This window comes from Rhinoraja longicauda, chromosome 1 (assembly GCF_053455715.1).
Source record: "Rhinoraja longicauda isolate Sanriku21f chromosome 1, sRhiLon1.1, whole genome shotgun sequence".
NCBI lineage: Eukaryota > Metazoa > Chordata > Chondrichthyes > Rajiformes > Arhynchobatidae > Rhinoraja > Rhinoraja longicauda.
Genome location: NC_135953.1, coordinates 37,642,512 through 37,663,554, shown reverse-complemented (window position 1 = coordinate 37,663,554; position 21,043 = coordinate 37,642,512). Strand labels below are relative to the sequence as shown.

Genomic DNA, 21,043 nt, shown 5'->3' with positions numbered 1-21,043 from the left:
TATGTGTATATATGTGCATATATATGTGTGTGTGTGTGTATGTATATGTATATGTGTGTGTATATATATATATATATATATATATATATTACACACACACATATATATATATATATGATCTGTACCTGTGTATTTGTGAGTGTGCAATATATACACCAAAATGTTTTAATCGTTTAATATGTTTACAGTGTACCGTTTACATATTCTATTGTGCTGCTGAAAGTAAGAATTTCATTGTTCCACCTGGGACATATGACCATAAAATACTCTTGACTTGACTCTTAATATTTTGAATCTACAATACATGAGTTTCATTTTTCTGCATAAAATTGATCCCAATGTTTCCTCTTAGTTATACAACAATCTCTTTTTTTTAAACCACAAAAAATGCCAAAGTAATCAAAAAAAGGAACCAACATCATTAATAGGCAGGCCACAGTAAAATTACCTCTTCCACGTAATCATGACCAACAGGCTGAACATCACTCTGCAATGCAGCAAGGGCTGTTATTGACTCCACCACTGCCTCTGATTTGGTCTCCTGAACAGGTGGTGCCGCCAATTTTACTTCAGGTGTTTTGGCCTCTTCAATTAAAGTTCCTGTAGTCTGCAGCTTGTTACCACCTAGAGAACAATTCAATACTTCAGCTCGACAAGCAATTTTTAATTTTTTTTAATGTAAAAACAGCTTATTTTAAAATTTGATATTACACCTGGGATTCTTTAAATGCATGACACTAAAAATCACCATGGCTTCATTTTAGATTTACGCACATGAAGTCAGGTAATGACATTTAGAACATAATTGAAGAGTTTCTAAGTGGCAATCATTTTACACTGGTTACAATTATTATTCTGGGTCGTCCCTCCATTTTTCAATCTCAAATGCAGGAAATAGGTTAGTCAGGTACTCTTCAATTACCACCTGTTGGTGGTATTCAACAAGTTAACAAATAGGAACTGTAGTTGCAGCACAGCCAGATTGTTGATTTAAAATAAAACTGGCAAAAAGCTTAATAAATCTGAGTACTTGCCTACAAAAGTAATCTTCGGGGTTGGTGCTTTCTTCACAGCAAGCAGCTTATTAGTTACATTATTGATAGATACAGCAGCAACTGGATTAGTCTTTACAATAGTGGAAACAGTGGGAGCTGCAGCAGCCATTCCACTGCTTGATCCTATGGGTGGATTTGGAGTGGGCGGCTTGACAGGAGTTCCAGCTGTAGATGTAGTCTGGCTGACCATGCTAGGCTCTGTTGATGGAATGGGTTTGCCAAGCTTTGTGTGCAATTTGACCACCTGCATGATATTTAAACAAGAAATTAAAAAAATGGCATGAAAATAATTTTACAAACCAAGATTTAGGAACCTGAGATTTATTTTTGAAGAAGTTAATTAAAAACACAAGAAACTATTTTCCGGAGAACACTTTTTTTTAAAATCAAAATTTTAAAGCCAAACAAGTCCATAACATTCTTAAGTTGTCTCCATCAATTTGAAGTGCTCAAAAAAGTAAAACCTGGCTTTAAATCTGCATCCCACATCACTCAAGGATTGGGCTCAATTTCTTGTAATATTCATCTCATCCCATTTCTTCATTAAATTTCAAAAATTCTTCTCGCTTGGAAATTGCTTTTAACAAAGCCAATCATGTGATAGGAGATGATTTAGGCCATTCAGCCCATCAAGTCTACTCCGCCATTTAATCAAGGCTGATCTATCTTTCCCTCCTAACCGTCCTCATAGGTTGTTGACGAGAGGTTATGTTTTACAAATGATTTTGAGATGACAATGGTGATCGATGAGGTTTGGGTGGTGGATGCTGTTTGCATGTATTTTAATAATGCATTTGATAAAGTCCCTCATGGTAGAATGGTCCTCAAGATTAAGATGCTTGGCATCCACTGTGACTTGGTCATTTGGATTCTGAACCAACATCCACAGAAGGTGGGTGTTATTTTGGCTGGAGGTCTGTAACCAGAGGATGAATGGAGATGGATCTCCCTCACCCCGTGCAGGATTCCCAAAAGGTTAATTTGCAGGTTGAGTCAGCGGTAAGGCAAATCATTTCATTTTGAGGGGACTAGAATATGAAAGCAAGGATGTAATGCTGAGGGTTCATAAGGTGCTGGTGAGGCCACATTTGAAATATTGTGAGCAGTCTGAGGATGGATGTGGGGGTATTGGAGAGAGTTCAGAGGAGGTTCAGGAGAATGATCCTGGGGATGACTGGGTTAACATACATGAAGCATTTTAGGCTCTGGGCATGTTCTCCCTGGAGTTTAGAAGGATTAAAAGGGATCTCATCGAAACCTACCAGATAATGAAAGCCCTGGATAAAGTGGAAGAGGAAATTATGTTTTCAGTAATCGGAGGGTCTAGAACCAGAGAGCACAGCATCAGAATAAAAGGATGTGCCTTTAGAATGGAAATAGAGTTTCTTTAGACAAGGGGTGGTGAATCTGTGGAATTCATTGCCACAGAGGGCTGTGTAATCCAAGACATTAGGCATTTTAAAACAGATTGATAGTACTTGATTAGTAATGGCATCAAAGGTTACAGGAAGAAGACGGGAGAATGGGGGTGAGGAGGAAAAATAGATTACTTTTCACTCTTTATCGACACCTTTGTCACTTTTTAACTCCTGTATTTGTCTACCCATCAGCCATTCAACCCCCCCCCCCCCCACCCTCTATCCACCTATCACGTATCAGACTTTGTGCTGCCCTCACCGCTTCTGTCTTTCTGCACCCCCCCACCGCCACCACAATCCATCTAAAGGGACCCGACTCAATATTCCTGGTCTTCATACAAAATAATTAGACATTCTAAATATCGCAAACTCAGCGCCAACTGGATGTATGCATATTCAATTAATACTTTTATTCTAATATTTATCATAAAAACCTAATCATTCCTAACTTGAAAGGAGATCGAGAAATAAAAACATCACCAAAAATAAGGGACCAAATAGCTAGATTTTACATTTAAAAATACCTGGATGAGCACTTGCAAAGTTATCACGTACACAGAGAATATTTTGATAAGCATTTTAGCAAGCATAAAGACTACTGGCAACGTTCCATAAAAAAATTATGCCACTTCAGCTGAGCCAAGAATATTTAGCTTGCTTTTGCACTGCAGTCTAGGGAAAAACATCAGCTAGAGTACTATTCATTACCTGAACAGCATGGTTGCAAAATGTTGCAAACATACTTTGCTATTTGCAAACCAATGTTTATGAGTGCAAAGCCAAATTGGTATTTTAGTATCATTTATACGAATTTGCAAAGAACATTCAAGCTAATTTCACAGAAACATTACCGAAATCTTGGATCAAGACAAGAAAGGTGCTATGAAAGCATAGAATAAATGGATGTGCAAGATTCTAGAAGTGGAAAGAGCATGTGCCTTCAAGGATTGTAAAACTAGAAGAGGTTGGAGATAGCAAGCATCAAGGGCATGGAAGAATCAGAAAAAAATATTTTTTAAATCAGCTCTTATTTAAGAAACACTTTTATGCAGGTTAGTGAGCATGAGGTAGAGCAAATGATGCCTGATGCAAGTTCAGACAGGAACTTCAGAATTCTGGATGACTTTAAATTTGAGAAACCAGAAGACGACAGGTGCACATTTGAACAGCCATATCAACCAAATCAATGAAAAAGGGCTTCAGTAATATGGAAGCCAGACGATATTTTGTTGAGGGAAATAAGCAAACTTATGGAATCAGAAGCTCATCTTGGTGTCAATTAAGAATGCAAAGCCTGATTCAACCGCTGGCAGCTACCACAGAGGAAATGGAATCTTAGCAGGGATCAAAGGAAATAGCTGGATTTTGCAAACATTGATTTGGAGAAAATATTGTTGTTGTTGTTTATATTTTATTTCAAACGTGTAAAACAAAAAAGATAAACAAAACAAAATAACAATAAATTGAAATGAATGATAAACCTATAGACAGCTCAATGAATAAATTCTCATAAACACAAATTAAATCTTACATGTTTGAAAAGGAGTAGGAGGAAGTGTATACTTATTTATTCCTATCCCTTCTCCAATACTCATCAATTAATTCACAAACTTTAGCTCATCTACATATATATATATATGCACAAACATACATACAACCATACATACACATATGCACTCACGCATACATACATATATGCAGTTTATAAACAATTATCCAAATTCCATGTACAACGCGAATATCACACTGTCAATAAACTAAAACTTAACCGTCATCACAGCTCTTTCTCATTCTTATACCTCTGTAAAATAATTTTTTTGTACATCTTCTTGAACCGAGAAATGTTTGTGCTTTGCTTGAGTTCCACATCCAAATCATTCCACAATTTCACCCCACAGATTGAAATACACATACTCTTCATAGTTGTACGAACACAAAGTTCCTTTAAATTAAACTTTCCTCTCAAATTATAACCACCCTCCCTGTCAAAGAACATTTTTTGTATATTACCCGGTAGTAAATTATTTCTTGCTTTATACATTATTTGTGCTGTATTAAATTCTACGAGATCCATAAACTTCAAGACATTTGACTTTAAAAACAGAGAGTCGGTATGTTCGCGAAATCCTACATTATTAACTATCCTTATGGCCCTTTTTTGCAGTCTGCATAATGGATGTAGGGGGCTTTTGTAAGTGTTTTCCCATACCTCCACACAGTAATTTAGAAATGGCAATACAAGTGAACAATAAACAACATACAGCGCTTTGTGATTCAGAATGTGCCCTGTTCTTCCCAGGACTGCAATGCTCATTGCCCGCTTTGCTTGCACATGTTTTACACGAGGTTTCCAGCAGATTGCGGTTTAATATCACACCTAGAAATTTATTTTCATATACTCTTTCTATATCAATAACATCTATCCTCACTTATGTAGGGGGTATGGGGAGAAGGCAGGAACGGGGTACTGATTGAGAATGATCAGCCATGATCACATTGAATGGCAGTGCTGGCTCGAAGGACCGAATGGCCTCCTCCTGCACCTATTGTCTATTGTCTATTCTACCCGAGTGTTTATTTTACAATTTCCAAATTTAATAATTTGTTTATGTCAAACCACCTTTTTAATTTTCTCATTTCTGATGTGATCTCCTCCAAAAGCTGCTGTAAATTCTCCCCAGAACAAAAGATATTAATATCGTCAGCAAATAAAACAAATTTCAATATTTCTGATACTCAGCAAATATTATTTATACAGAATGAACAATTTCAGTCCTAATACTGACTCCTGAGGTACTCCACAAGTAATATCCAAGCATGTTGATTTATGCTCACCTATCTTCACAAACTGTTGCCCGTTTCTTCAATAGCCTCTCAACCAATTCAATACCACCCCCCCGATACCGTACCTTTCCAATTTATCAAGTAATATATTGTGATCAATGGTATCAAAAGCTTTTTTTAGATCTATAATACTCCCACTGCATACACTTTTGTCTATGCTGTTCTGCTCCGTATGCTGCAGTACTTTTGACCAGAGGGCAGCAGGGTGAACAGTCCTTGATGGAGATGGGTGGGGTCTTTAATGATATTTTTGGCCTTGAACAAGCAGCATTTGTGTGCAATGTCCTGGATGGAAGAAAGTCCCGATGATTTTCTCAGCCGTCCTCACCACTCTGCACGGACTTCCAGTCTGAGGCTTTGCAGTCCCCAGACCAGACAGAGATGCAGTTGGTCAGTATGCTCTCTATGGTGCACCTGTAGAAAGTGGTGAGGATGGGATGGGGGAGGTGTGCTCTTCTCATCCAGCGCAGAAAGTGCAAACGCTGCTGAGCTCTCTTGACTAGAGATGCAGTGTTTAGGGATCAGGTCAGGCTGCCTGTGATCTGCACCCCCAGGCCAAGGCCAAATTGCATCTAATGTGGCATCTGACATAGTCAGCTCCAATTTAGCAAAAGCCTTGTCAGGTGTGGAGGCTAAATTCATTTGGACTTCATATTTAGAAGAATGAAGTACTCATATGGACTGTAAGCAGGGGTCCAGGTCCAGAATGACTGTAAGTGATCCCATGGTTAGAAATCTCAAAACTCAAGATTCAGTCTTTTCAGAGCAGCAACTCTGATCATTAAACAAATCAAAGGTAAATTTGCAATCCTTCCAATTCCAACTGGTTTCCAGCACTGCCATGCATAACTACCATCCATGGAACAAAACTGCAAAAAGGATTAAAATATGGTAATAGGAACAAGAAAATAAATTTCCAGACAAGGAACAAGGAAAAAGATAATCTCAGCTATATTCGGTTGTTATCAAGCACGTTAAAAGGATATGACAAGTTTTGTGTTAGATTGAATAAATACAATTTACTCATCTAAATTATTTTTACAAAATGCTCCTTTGGTTACTGAAATGCAAACAATAATTTACCTTCTGATGCTTTGCTCCACGAATATGAGCTGCATATGCATCAGCTCCAGTGCAAGAGACGTCACAGAGTTCACATCGCAGCTGATTTTGAATGCTTCGAGCTGTTCCAGCATTGCTGCTTTGATTAGTAGTTTTCAGAGCAGCTTCCTTCTTCTTGTGTTTTTGTCCTTCCAAATGTTCCCTGTAAGTCTGAGGAATTTGTTGGATTCAAAAGAGGAATGACATTAACGACACAGATGGCAAATGTCTACCTGCTCTCAGTTATTGATTGAAAATGGAAGAATAAGGCATTTCTATTGGATATTTGGAAATTAGGTACCAATCACCAGAGCAAAGAGCTCCTCATCCAGAGACTGTTTTGAGGCAGACCCATTTAATTCTAGGTTTAGCTGTATAAATATTTGTCTTCAATGAATGAGGTACAGTTGTGTCATGGAGTCATAGCGACTTCAGCCCAACTTGCCCAACATGTCCCAGCTACAACTAGTTCCGCCTGCCTCCGCTTCATCTATACCCCTCCTCCAAACCTGTCCTATCCATTTACCTGTCTAACTGTTTCTTAAACGTTGGGATAGTCCCAGCCTCAACTACCTCCTTTGGCAGCTTGTTCCATACACCCACCACCCTTTGTGTGAAAAGGTTACCCCTCAGACTCCCATTTAATGTTTTCCCCTTGAACCTATGTCCTCTGGTCCTCGATTCCCCTACTCTGGGCAAGAGACTGCATCTACCCGATATATTCCTCTCATGATTTTATACACTTGTGGATTCAAAGGAAATGACAATCCAACTAACTAATTCCCTCTTTCCATTTTCAATTTCTAGAACCCTCAGATCGCTTTGTTTGTCTTCTCCTCAGAAATGATTCGAAGTTATAGAGCCATAAAGTCATACAGCATGGAAACAGGCCCTTCGGCACAATTTGCCCACACCGAACAACATGGCCCATCTAGACTAGTCCCACCTGCCTGCATCTGGCCCATATCCCTCTAATCCTGTCCTATCAACGTACCAGTCTAAATATTTCTTAAACATTGCTTCAATTACCTCCTCCGGCACCTCGTTCCATATACCCACCACCCTTTGTTTGAAAAGGTTACCCCTCAGGTTCCTCTTAAATCTGTCCCCCCTTCATCTTAAAACTATGTTCTCTGGTTCTCCATTCCCCTACTCTGTGCAAGAGACACTGCATCCATCCAATCATGATTTTGTACACCTCTAAGATCAACCCTCATTCTCCTGCACCCCAAGGACTAGAGTCCTAGACTGCTTAACCTTTCCCTTTAGCTCAGGCACACGAGCCCTGGCAACACCCCCCTCATCCTGCTGAAACTATATCATGCACTCTATTATTAGCGTGTCTCTTCAGAAACAAAACTCAAGCCAACTCCAGAATACTGGAAAGAGGCAAATATTCAGTGATACATGAAGTATTTGCCCAAAGCAATGGGGAGAATAATTAATACGATAAAAGTTCAACCATGATTATGTGAAATAGTATATTAATGAAAGATACAAGAGCACTGTCACCCTCCCCACATAACAAATATACAATAGTTCAGGCAATCTCAGTAAAGAAAGAGAATTAACATTTCTGATTGATTAACTTTTATCATAATTAGAAATAGTTAGAGACAAGATCTAGAATAATGATCTAAAATGCAAGTACAGAAGAACTTCAAGCCCTCTTTTCATATACTGACATGTCCACAGCCTCGTACCTGATATTACTCATTGCTATCTCTTTTCCAAGATACCAATGCAGGTCTGCATGGCTAAACTCATTGCTTTGATACAGATTTTACTACAGGCATTGTCCTAAAAACCTCCCTGGACCAGCTGGCAGGAGTATTCTCATATCTAACTGCTCGCTATACCTTTCAGGTTTTGGTTTATTATTGTCACGTGCACCGAGGGTCAGTGAAAAGCTGGATCTTTGTTGCATGCTATCCAATTAGATCATGCTATCCAATTGGATCACACTCCATATACATATATATAGTCAAACTGAAGCACAATAACTCGAGCAAAGGGGAAATAGATTGCAATACCATAGAAGAGAGATTTAAAAGAGTAGAGCAATTGTATCAGATGGTAGTAGATAGTGATACTCCAAATGAAGGTTTGGTACAAAACAAAAAGGCATCTCAGCGAGAGCAGGGCTCCCAGCGAGAGGGAGCGAGTTGCCAGGAACACCGCCGGAGTTAGTGTACGTGACCTAGCGTCCCCATCAGCCAGGGGGTTGCTGGACAAACGGGGATAGAGGGAAACGTGTTGCTCTGTGCAGAGGGAACGACACCTGCGGCACAGATTAACTGGGGTGTAACTTATCAATAGACAATAGGTACAGGAGTAGGCCATTCGGCCCTTCGAGCCAACACCGCCATTCAATGTGATCATGGCTGATCATTCTCAATCAGTACCCCGTTCCTGCTTTCTCCCCATACCCCCTGACTCCGCTATCCTTAAGAGCTCTATCTAGCTCTCTCTTGAATGTATTCAGAGAATTGGCCTCCACTGCCCTCTGAGGCAGAGAATTCCACAGTTTCACAACTCTCTGACTAAAAAAGTTTTTCCTCATCTCTGTTCTAAACTAGAACTATCCTGCACTAGAACTGGGCGCAACTCTCCAAATGTTGCATGACCAAAGTCCTATAGAGCTGCAAACTCCCCTCAGGGATGCCCAGGGGCTTCAAGACGACCCACATCATCCCAGTGCCAAAAAAAACAGCAAGGCAATGCACCTTAATGGCTACTGTCCAACAGCTCTGACAGTTACTTCATCAAGGACCTTACTCCATCACAAGATCAGAAGTGGGGATGATAGTTAAAAGTCTAAAGATTCGTATGAGACTGGACAGAAGCTAGAAGGGTCCTAACCTGGAATGTCACCTATTCATATTCTCCAGAGATGCTGGCTGACCCCCTGAGTTATACCATTATTTTGAGTGATTTTTTCTCCTTAAGGGACCAGTCAGGCTAATGCCAAAAGTAAGTTTTCTCCCATAAAATGGTCTATGACTGGAGTACATGGTTTCAGGATAATGGGGCACCCATTTAAGACAGATGACAAAGATTTTTTTCTCTCAGAATTGTATTTTGAATTCTTTACTATAGAGTGCTACGAGGAGAGAGCCCTTGTCTCTATTCAGGGCTGAGCTGGACAGAGTTCTAATCAGTAAGGGATACGTGGGTTATGAGGACATGGCAGAAAAGTAGACTTGATCCGCCATATCCAGCATTTAGAATATGGACTGATAAGTAGCAGGTAACATTTCATTTCACCAACTGCAAAGTATGAGTTAGAAGAATGATGACATACCAGTTGCCTGGATTAGTATAGCTTTGTCAATTCCCAAGAATTGATGCCATCGATATCCAAGCAACCTTTTTTTCCCCCAATGGCATCCCTCATATCATCCCAAGCATTTGATACCTTCACTTCCACTACTAAGTGGCTGCAGCGAGGATAAAGAAACCCTGCTTCACGAAGATTGCCACGATCAATTCATATTGATAATTAACAAGATTAATGCATATTTGGTTGTGCGCCCAGCCCTACAAAATCAGCAAATAAACAGCAACTGTGAACCATAAATCAAAAGATATTGTTTAGAATCTAACTTTGGTCTATTTAAAATCCAATAGTCTTACCTGTGGCCCAGCACAGCTGATCTTGCAAACATCACAGTAATGAATCTGAGGTTGCTTTGGAGGTTGTTTTGGTTTCTGCTTATTCTGGAAAGGTACTTTCTTGGTAAAAGTGCTCCCAGCCCAAGCTGCAGCTTGTTTCTGTTGTTGCTGTTGCTGCTGCTGCTGCTGTTGATAGTAGGAAGATGCTGCAGAGTACACTGCAGCTTCATAACCAGCATATGTAGCTCCTATGAAAATTAAGAACATTAATTATTTTACAACAAAAATGAACCCAACAGACTGAAAGTTTTCCTTCTGGGACATTCAACACAGATGTATTTTAGTTGAGAGAAAGTTTATAAACATGCAAACTCCCATCAACCCAAATACAGCATTAAGCCAGAAACCATCTCAGAGTACCAGAATTAGAGATTCAACTGTTTACAGGTGCTGTCTGCATTACTCTTTACTATTCTACTGGCTGTTAATATTGGTCATACATATCAGATTGTAATCCTTCAATTGGATCAAGGGGTATTAGAGCAAGCACCTGTGGATCCACACACCTTAAAATGTATTCATATCAAATAAATAATTCACTTCAAATTCTGTATCAATTTCATGAATTTTTGATTCACAAAAGTTTTCATTTTGATTCCCAATGCAAAAGAATCCACATAAAAAGTTCAAATCTAAAAGGCTTGAGTTGTGATGGAAAGTCAGTCCTTCAGATCAACAGCAAGAATACGTTGGGGGAAAAAAAAAAAATTCAAAGCAGTATGAAAATCTATATATTTAACAAATCACAAAAAAATCGAATACATTATCAACCCACAAACTTTTATCTAAATGCAAGCTTATGATTTATTTTTCCCCAAGATGTCAGATATTAATGTTGTCAAGCTGGAAAGGATACAGAGAAGATTTACGAGGTTGCTGCCAGGACTAGTGGGTCTGAGCTATAGGGAGAGGTTGAGTAGACTGGGACTGTATTCCTTGGAGCACAGGAGGGTGAGGGGCAAAATATAGAGGTGTATAAAATCATGAGAGAAATAGTCCAGGTTGATGCACAGAGTTTCTTGCCTAGAGTAGGTGAATCAAGGACAAGAGGACATAGGTTTAAGGTGAAGGGGAAAAGATTGAGTAGGAATCTGAGCAGTACCTTTTTCACACAAAGGGTTGTGGAGCTATGGAACAAGCTGCCAGAGGAGGTAGTTGAGGCAGAGACTATCCCAATATTTAAGAAACAGTTAGACTGGTACATGCATAGGACAAGTTTGGAGAGATACTGGCCAAACACAGGCAGGTGGAACTAGGACACGTTGGCCAGTGTGGGCAAGTTGGGCCAAAGGGCCTGTTTCCACGCTATATAACTCTATATCAGTCAAATATGTTCTTTTAAAAAGATGGCACAATCAAATATGACACCAGATTTGTTACGTCACGATGGTCGGATCGTCAACTAAACTGCTGCAGTGTGCTTATTGGCCAGGTCACCAAGTGCGAATCACAAAATCCCAAACGTGGTCCAGATTATTCTGTACAACTCAGTAAATGACTCAGATTTTCAGAGGTCTGCAAACCGGTCACATATGGAGGAAAAGAGAAAACAAAACTCTGCAGAAGATACTTTGTCGGCTAAATTGCATCATGCTAGAGGTTGGTACTGGATCGGTAATGTTGTAACACTGTACTTAATTGACCAGTGTTGTGCTAATTTGGTGAAGGAGCACTCAAACTTACTTTACCACAATCACAGAATTCATAGTGTTTCAACCATGCTATTTATTGTTCTGGTCCATGTGCATTTTCACTAGGTTCACTTTCAAAACCAACTAGATTTGGTTGAAGCCAGACAAAGCCAAGTAATGTCATGCCTGCAACTCTTAAAATTGGGAGTGCTCACTGCCTACAGAAGCCATTTCTATGGCTAAGTGATTTTGGTGCAAAAACAAGCATATGTAGCAGTTGACCATTTAACCTCTTATACCTTCGTCATTTATAAATGATCATGGCAACTAATCACAACATGCTGCATTTACCATGAACCAATCTCAGTTTGTCAATCTCAGTCTTGAATATATCCAATGAATGAGTTCCAATGGACTTTATGGGTAAAGAATTCCAAAGATACATTACCCTCCAGGTGAAGCAATTTCTTCTATCCTGAATGGTTGGCTGGCCCATTACATTGATGTAACAAGCCAATATCCACCCCATCACAACCTATATTTCAGAGGCCACATCTTGTTCTTCTGGACTTAAGGGGACATAGACCTAAATGAGTAAATGATATTCCTCTCCCTCCTTCCTAATGGCCCTCCCCTCCCTACTAAACATGTCAACCCTAACACTAAATAGTGAACCTACATTGTAATTCCAATAATCATACAATCTTCCTTATGCAGAAACAAAAACTGAGCACTGTAATCCAGTTTTAGCCTCACCAATATCAAACCTCTAGACTTTATTTGTGCTTCATAACATACACCCCCAAATGAATGTTGTTATTAATCTACTTGCAGCCTCTTGTGGAAAGTCTGAAACCCGGAATCGGTAGGTTTTCATGAAAGGTCCCAGACGTGAAATATGAAAAGTTTCTCATTCACTTGGTCAGGCAGCATCTGTGGAATGCTTCCACCATTCTGTTTCATTGCAGGTTTTCTGCTGCTTTATATATTTTTTTACTCTGCATCAAATATCGCAAAAGTTTCCATTTCCTTATTCCCTGTTACAATGGCTTTCATGTTTATTTTTGCTTATCTCTTCCTTTCACACAATTTTTGACTCTAGCAAGTAACCATATAACAATTACAGCACGGAAACAGGCCCGTTCGGCCCTACCAGTCCATGCCGACCACTTTCTCTGACCTAGTCTCATCTACCTGCTCTCAGACCCTCCAATCCCCTCCCATCCATATACCTATCCAATTTACTCTTAAATAATAAAATCGAGCCTGCCTCCACCACTTCCACCGGAAGCTCATTCCACACAGCCACCACTCTCTGAGTAAAGAAGTTACCCCTCATGTTACCCCTAACCTTTTGTCCCTTAATTCTGAAGTTATGTCCCCTGTTGGAGTCTTCCCCACTCTCAAAGGGAAAAGTCTACCCATGTCAACTCTGTCCGTCCCTCTTAAAATTTAAAAAACCTCCATCAAGTCCCCCCTCAACCTTCTACGCTCCAAAGAATAAAGACCCAACCTGTTCAACCTCTCTCTGTAGCTTAAGTGCTGAAACCCAGGCAACATTCTAGTAAATCTCCTCTGTACCCTCTCCATTTTGTCGACATCCTTCCTATAATTTGGCGACCAGAACTGCACACCATACTCCAGATTCGGCCTCACCAATGCCCTGTACAATTTCAACATTACATCCCAACTTCTATATTCGATGCTCTGATTTATAAAGGCAAGCATACCAAACGCCTTCTTCACCACCCTATCCACATGAGATTCCACCTTCAGGGAACAATGCACAGTTATTCCCAGATGCCTCTGTTCCACTGCATTCCTCAATTCCCTACCATTTACCCTGTACGTCCTATTTTGATTTGTCCTACCAAAATGCAGCACCTCACACTTATCAGCATTAAACTCCATCTGCCATATTTCAGCCCACCCTTCCAAAATGCCCAAGTCCCTCTGTAGACTTTGAAAATCTACTTCATTATTAACTACACCACCTATCTTAGTATCATCTGCATACTTACTAATCCAATTTGCCACACCATCATCCAGATCATTAATGTAAATGACAAACAACAGTGGACCCAACACAGATCCTTGGGGTACTCCACTAGACACTGGCCTCCAACCTGACATACAGTTGTCAACCATTACCCTCTGGTATCTCCCATTCAGCCATTGTTGAATCCATCTTGCAACCTCACTATTAATACCCAATGATTTAACCTTCTTAATCAACCTTCCATGTGGAACCTTGTCAAGGTCAAGTATACTCTCATATTCAAATTCCCCACATTTCTGCTTAAAAATCAGATGCCATTTCATTTCTCTTAGCTATGGTTGGACCACATTGTATATTCTTACAAATTTTTGTTCACATTTGGCATTGTATCTTTACATTCATAGTTTTTTATATTTTCTACTTTACTTACCAGTGTACGTCACTGCAGTTGAGCTATAGTTACCACTTTGCGTATAGGACGGAACCACGGTGGCAGCTGCTGGTTGCACAGTTGTGGATACAGGATAAACAGTAAAGGTAGTAGTTGGGTTCGGAGTAGCTGGCTTGATTGCTGTCACTTGTCTTGTCTGTTGAGCTTGTGTATATTGTGTTGCAGCTTGACTATATCCTGCCTTGGCAGCTGCAAAAAAAAACACGAGTCTTAGGAATTGATACAAGCAAAACTTATTTTGCCAATATTCCCTCAATTATAAAGTAGACAAAGTCTACTACAATCCATCTATTTCCAAGTAGTATGTTACTCAGTTTCAAGGACTTCTACATCAGGGATGGGCAACCTACAGCCCCGGGCTGAATCCAGCCCGTAACCCAAAATCATCCGGCCTGCAGTCCCTAAGAGAAATATTATATCAACCCGGCCGCAGGTGGGTTCTTTTTTTCTGAGGTTAAACACAAAGAAATAGCCAAAACAAAAATAAAAAAGAAATATTTAGAATGTTAATATATTTGGTAATCAGTGGTGCTTTTTATTAGTTATCATTTGTTAGTTTTATTAGTTCAGATATTCCATAGCACCCGTTTTCTGTATGCGACATAGCAGCTGGCGACACCACGGCTCGTGTTGCATCAGCCGCTTAAACTATTATAAAAGAGTGGCATGTTTCTCAATAATTCACTTGACCCGAGGCTGGCGCGTCTGTACGTTCACCTCATCCACTGGTGCTCTTTTTTGCATGTAAATTCAAGTTGTCTGCCACCCCATTTGATGTAAAAGTAGACAGAAATTTATCAAATGGAATTCATAGAAGTGCGATGTTATGACATATTGAGATCTAAATGTTATTCAGCAGACATGTCTGCACTTGACTATTATAAAAAGTATAAAAATTCAAGCGGAAATATCCTAGTCTGATGGACCATGCAAAAAAGATGGCATAACTGTTTGGTAGACTTTATTTGTGTGAACAACTGTTCTCAAAAATGAAACACACCAAGAATTATTTGAGAACCAGATTAACTGATGCTCATTTAAATAGTGTATTGCTTTTGGCATCAACAAATGTGAACCCCCAATATTGATGAGCTTTTAAACAGCAAAAAACATTAAGTTTCTCAATGATTTATTAAATATTTAAATTGAAACAAACTATTCCATTTTTATGTGCTTTCCACTTTTCAATAATGAATGTTTAAAATGTTTACATTTTAAAGTTACCTTGTATTTTTACAAATGAAAAAGATTTTTTAATAGAAATAATTTATGAATTAAATATGTTTTTAATCACAAATGGTGAACAAATCGTTTTATAAATTTTAGCCTTTAATTTTTTTATGCAGAATAGAAGTTGTGTTTTAATAAAATAGGTATATTTTTGCTTTTTTATGTAAACTAACTGCTTTTTAATGTAAACTAAACTAACCATGTAAACCGCTGCTTGTTCATTAATTCATGATCCGGCCTGCAGTAACAAAAAGGTTGTCACCCCTGTTTTATACGATGATTCACCTCTAAAAATGTTATCTTATATTCACATTTCTACCTCTAGTTATCTTCAATTAACAAATGGACACCTACTCTGCCAGTTCCATCAGGAGTGCAAATCACCAAAATACAGGTAGCATTTTGTGTCCCTAAAAACTTTGTGCTGTAGAAAATGATATTATTAAAACAATTCTGACAATGGGGTGAGGGAGTGAGAGGGTGATTAGGGGCCAGAGAGTTTCAGACTGGCAGTAACAAAGTTGCTTTGCCTGTAGGCTTTTCAAAAAAAGGTCTTTTCAATGGCTAAAAATATTGAAACCAATGTTACTTTGCTTAATAAAATGTCATTGCAAAAAAAAGGGACCAGTGTTCAATACCTCCTTATACTCTGCCACTTTCCATTACATCCAGTTAGGTTATTCGTACAATGCTGAGAAGGGATTTCCAGAGAAGCCTGACATGCAACATGAAAACTCACTTCCACTACCAATTCCTTAATAAAGATGTATACTCACCAGCTTGATAGTAGGCTTCTGCAGCAGTTGGTTGTGGTTGAGCTGCAGCACCAGGCTGTTGATAATATTGTTTGCTGTCGTAGGCTATTGCTGGTGCTGTAGAGCGCACATAAGTGTAGGTGTCCTGAAAAGGTTCAATTGAAACTGTAACTAAGTTCCTAGCTTTTCACTACAGACTCAGAAAATAAAATTTAGGGCTAAAATAGCATACGACCAGATCAATATCGTCAAGTTCTGTGCATAAAACCTGATTGGATACTAGATAGTACACAAAACAATCTAATGATCTAATTCTATAAACAATATCCCTAAAAATAATCTAGAGCATCAAAAACTACACAACAGTTTGGCTAAACCTAAATGCACTAGTTCAGTTTGAGGGATTTAGTTCAGTGAAAGCAGGCCCTCCAGCCCATTGAGTCCACGCCAACCTATTCACACTTGTTCTAACCTACATAAACATAGCACAAAAAGTAAGGAAATTTGTGTTTGGTAGATTATTTCTTTGTTGTAACAATGCTTCTTGGCAATAAATTTTATACCGTTGGAAAGCCTGTTTATTTCCCTTTTAAATGGTGCCACATTTGTAAGGAACATGCATTTGTGGGATGAGCAGCAGAGCTGAGTATATGGGTTGCGCCCATGAAAAATTTGCCAAATCTTCTCTGCCAATGCCAAACAGCTTATTCTGTTGTTGCTATTGACTCTTATTTCGAGCTTCTGGTACCCCCAGGTGCTGACAACCAGGTGCCTGATTGCCACCTGATTGGCAGCATCTGTGAGCATGGGCCCTGCTACAGTGGTCAGTAGGTGTCTGCTCCAAGAATCGGCATGCCACGTTTGACTGATCTGGATAGGGCCCGTGCGATAGGGCAACTTCAAGCTGGTGTTCCGCAAAACCAAGTTGCAGCATTATTTGGAGTGAGCCCTAGTACCATCTCCAAAGTGAAGGCCAAGTTCCATATAACGGGGGATGTCAGAGACAGGCCGCGAAGTGGGCGTCCCAAGAAGACGACACCCTGTCAGCACTTAGGAACCGTAGGCTGTCTTCTACAGATTTGCAGTCAAGGTTTGCAGGACGATATGGCCGACGGCTCTCTGCCCAGACAATTCGGAACAGACTGCTCGCAGCCGATCTCCGGTCTCATAGGGCTGCCAGGAGGCCTGCCATGACTGCCCTTCACCGTCAGGCCCGTTTGCGCTGGTGTCGGCAACACGTGCACTGGAACCTGAACATGTGGAGGAACGTTATGTTCAGCGATGAGTCCAGATTCTGCCTACGGCAGTTGGATCATAGGGTCAAAGTGTGGAGAAGACGCGGAGAACGCTATGCTGATTGCTGCACCGATAGAGTAACATCTTTTGGTGGAGGCAGTGTGATGGTGTGGGGCGGCATCTCCCTCACTGGAAAAACGAGGCTTGTCATCATTGGAGGCAATCTCAATGCAGAGAGATATCGAGATGAGATTCTGCAACCAGTGGGAATCCCATATCTCCAGTCTGGGACTGAACTCTATCCTCCAAGATGACAATGCTCGCCCCCACAGAGCAGGGTTTCTCAGAGACTACCTCCAGAATTTGGGAGTGGAGAGGATGGAATGGCCTGCCAGCAGTCCTGACCTCAACCCCATTGAACACTTGTGGGATCAGCTTGGGCGTGCTGTTCGTGCCAGAGTGACCAACACAACCACGTTGGCTGACTTGCGACAAATGCTGGTTGAAGAATGGGATGCCATCCCACAACAGTGTGTGACCAAGCTGGTGACCAGCATGAGGAGGAGGTGCCAGGCTGTTGTGGCTGTGTATGGTTCTTCCACACGCTACTGAGGCTCCTGTTTATTAAATGAATAAATTGTTAAATTGCCAATATGTCTCGTTTCTTCAGACTTCAATCATCCAATCCACCAAACAACACCGAACAAGAGTCAATGGCAGAATAAGCTGTTTGGCATTGGCAGAGAAGATTTGGCAGATTTTTCATGGGCGCAACCCACATACTCAGCTCTGCTGCTCATCCCACAAATGCATTTTACTTACAAATGTGGCACCATTTAAAAGGGAAATAAACAGGCTTTCCAACGGTATAAAATTTATTGCCAAGAAGCATTGTTACAACAAAGAAATAATCTACCAAACACAAATTTCCTTACTTTTTGTGCTATGTTTAGTAAGAACAATTTTACCGAGCCAATTAACCTACAAACCTGCACATCTTTGGAATATGGGAGGAAACCGGATGCACACCGAGAAAACACATACGGTCACAGGGAGAACATACAAACTGCGTACAGAGATCACCCATAGTCTGGATCTAACAAGGGTCACAGGCACTGCAAGGCATCAACTGCACCATTGTACCACCCCATTCCTTTTATCTTAAGAAAATCTAAGTTGTTGGCACACCAACCATAGATTTTGTACAAAGTACAAACTGCAGCTACTTTAGATTGGTGGTGGATGAGTTAAATATTCATATTATATACTTTTACATTCCTTCCCCTCCCCCATTTTGAAATTTCTATCAATTCTATCCAATATTGCCTTGGCCTTAAAATGAAAGTAATTCTATTGTGTCTATGTCCTATGTTCAATGTCCTGCAGAATGAATCTCTTTGTTACACTTCAAACGATAAGGAATTTCTATCTCAAAATCTTAAGAAATTTACAGCTTCTATGTACCCCCTCACTCCCACCATGATACAAAATTTTTACATTTACAGAATATAAAATTACAGAGCATTTGACGCAATATTTTAACAAAGCAAAGCATTGAACTGTATTGCTGTGCACAACACACAAGCTATTCAAAAAATTGCTTTAAAAGTATTGAGCCAATTTCTCCTATATTACATGTTTTTTTCCTCCTCTGGGGCTTGGAAAGAAATGGCATCCCTAGAAATAACAAATACAGTTACAAACAATTGAATGCCAAAATATCAAATAAATTATTGATTTAGTTCACACCTGATAATTTTGCGAGGTGACGGGTGGAGGAGGCGGAGGAGCCTCTTGTTGTCGCTGTGTATACCCATAGTCTGCTGCGGTGTGTGTTGCTTGGTACCCTCCATAGGCTGCTGTGGCAGCTGCTGCTGCAGCCACAGCAGGAATTGGTCTGGCTGCCGTAGCAGCAGCTGCCGGAGCATAGGCCGCTGTCACAGCATGAGTAGCTACTGGTGCTTGGTGGACCGTGTAGCTGCCAGCTGTGGTTGGATGGGAGTAGGCGATGCCAGTGGCCGGCTGTTGGCTAGTCAAAAAGACAAAACGCGTAGTGTTTAGTAATACAAAACCCAAAACAGAGGTGGTATCACATTCAGAACAAGTTATTTTCAGAAACGGCACGTAGAGATTGACGGGATTTATTCGGTACACGAATTTTTAACATTTTCTAGAACATTCTGTTTAATTTTTTGGATCATTAGAAGTATTTCGCTTATCTGTGCATTCTAAAGTATGCAGGTATTTTTAACGTGAAAAACTATAATACTTCCAATCATGCAGAATTTTGCTGCTGTTATGTTCATGAATGGATTTGAACATTGATCTTAATCTCTCTGGAGAGGAAGGGCTGGAGGCAGAGTGAAATAGGGGGTGGCAGCAGCAGGGGAAGCAAATGTACCAGAAATTGAGTGGAACAGATTACTGTGTTAACAGCTTTGAGCTGAATAGCTTTATGACAATTGCTATTGGAGCCAAATTGCAAATTGGTTGATTGTGCAAAGTTCTGTCTGTTTCACGTTGTTGCCCCATAATTGTTGCTTGCAAGAACCCGGTCATCAGGGTGCCACGGGGGGGGGGGGGGAATCTATTTCTATAAAGTTACACATACACATTATTCATTTTGCAATTTATATAAAAACCTACAAGCAGGCCTAATCACCGTAACAATTCTGTCACAAGCCTCAACTCATCTTCTGTGCCAGTCCATAATGTGCCCTCAATTCCATATTTCAAAATTAATATAGTTTAAAGTAAAAAAATTATAGAGAATCACCAGGATCTGGAAGCTCCTACTCATCTCAGTTTCAACAGTCTTGTCCATCTAGACAAATCTTGTAACAATATCCCCTCAATCATCACATTTTCCCTGTGGTTCACCCTAAAAATGTTTTACTCTTCAAAAAGATCATCTCTCATTCCTCTAATCGCCAATTATAAAACTAATTTCTGTAGCCGCTCATGATAGGACAGCTTCTTATCCCAGGGCACAAAGTACTGGAGTGACTCAGCAGATGACGTTTCAAGTTGGGACCCTTCAGACTGATTGGAGGAGGAAGGAGAAAGCTGAAAAAGTGCAAGAAAAAAAAACAGGAAAGTCCTGGCAACTTCTTTTCCAGCTTTCCCCCCCACTTCAATTAGTCTGAAGGGTTGCAATACAAAACCTCACCTATCCATTCCCTCCCTCGCAGATGCTGCCTGACCCACCGAGTTACTCCAGCACTTTTGTTCAAGATCCCAATATCTGCAGCTCCTCATGTTTCCTTTCATTAGCCTGGAAAATCTCCTTGAAACTGTTTTTTGAGATCAGGTCATAATTGGTTGCAATTAGTTTAGCAATACAGCGCGGAAACAGGCCCTTCGGCCCGAGTCCGCACCGACCAGCGACCCCCACACATTACCACTACCCTATACACACACTAAGGACAATTTTACACTTATACCAAGCCAATTAACCTACAAACCTGTGCCTCTTTGGAGTGTGGTAGGAAACAGACGATCTCAGAGAAAACCCACGCGGTCACAGGGAGAACGTACAAACTCCATACAGGCAGAAATAGTAGTCGGGATTGACCCCGGGTCTCCGGCACTGCAAGCGCTGTAAGACAGCACCTCTACCGCTGTGCCACCATGCCGCCCTCTCCCAGG

At 40.3% G+C, this 21,043-nt stretch overlaps 1 protein-coding gene across 3 annotated transcripts in view; it reads right to left on the bottom strand.

Moving 5' to 3' along the window:
- zfr (zinc finger RNA binding protein) overlaps nt 1-21,043 on the bottom strand; it is a 56,172-nt gene that overhangs the window by 19,423 nt on the left and 15,706 nt on the right. For all 3 annotated transcript variants that reach the window (XM_078394861.1, XM_078394879.1, XM_078394841.1), the window contains exons 4-10: nt 19,145-19,424; nt 16,181-16,304; nt 14,154-14,363; nt 10,055-10,281; nt 6,401-6,589; nt 1,035-1,299; nt 449-624 (exon numbers count right to left, since the gene is read on the bottom strand). In XM_078394861.1, coding sequence (XP_078250987.1) covers nt 449-624; nt 1,035-1,299; nt 6,401-6,589; nt 10,055-10,281; nt 14,154-14,363; nt 16,181-16,304; nt 19,145-19,424 — 1,471 coding nt within the window. The remainder of the gene's footprint in view (nt 1-448; nt 625-1,034; nt 1,300-6,400; nt 6,590-10,054; nt 10,282-14,153; nt 14,364-16,180; nt 16,305-19,144; nt 19,425-21,043) is intronic.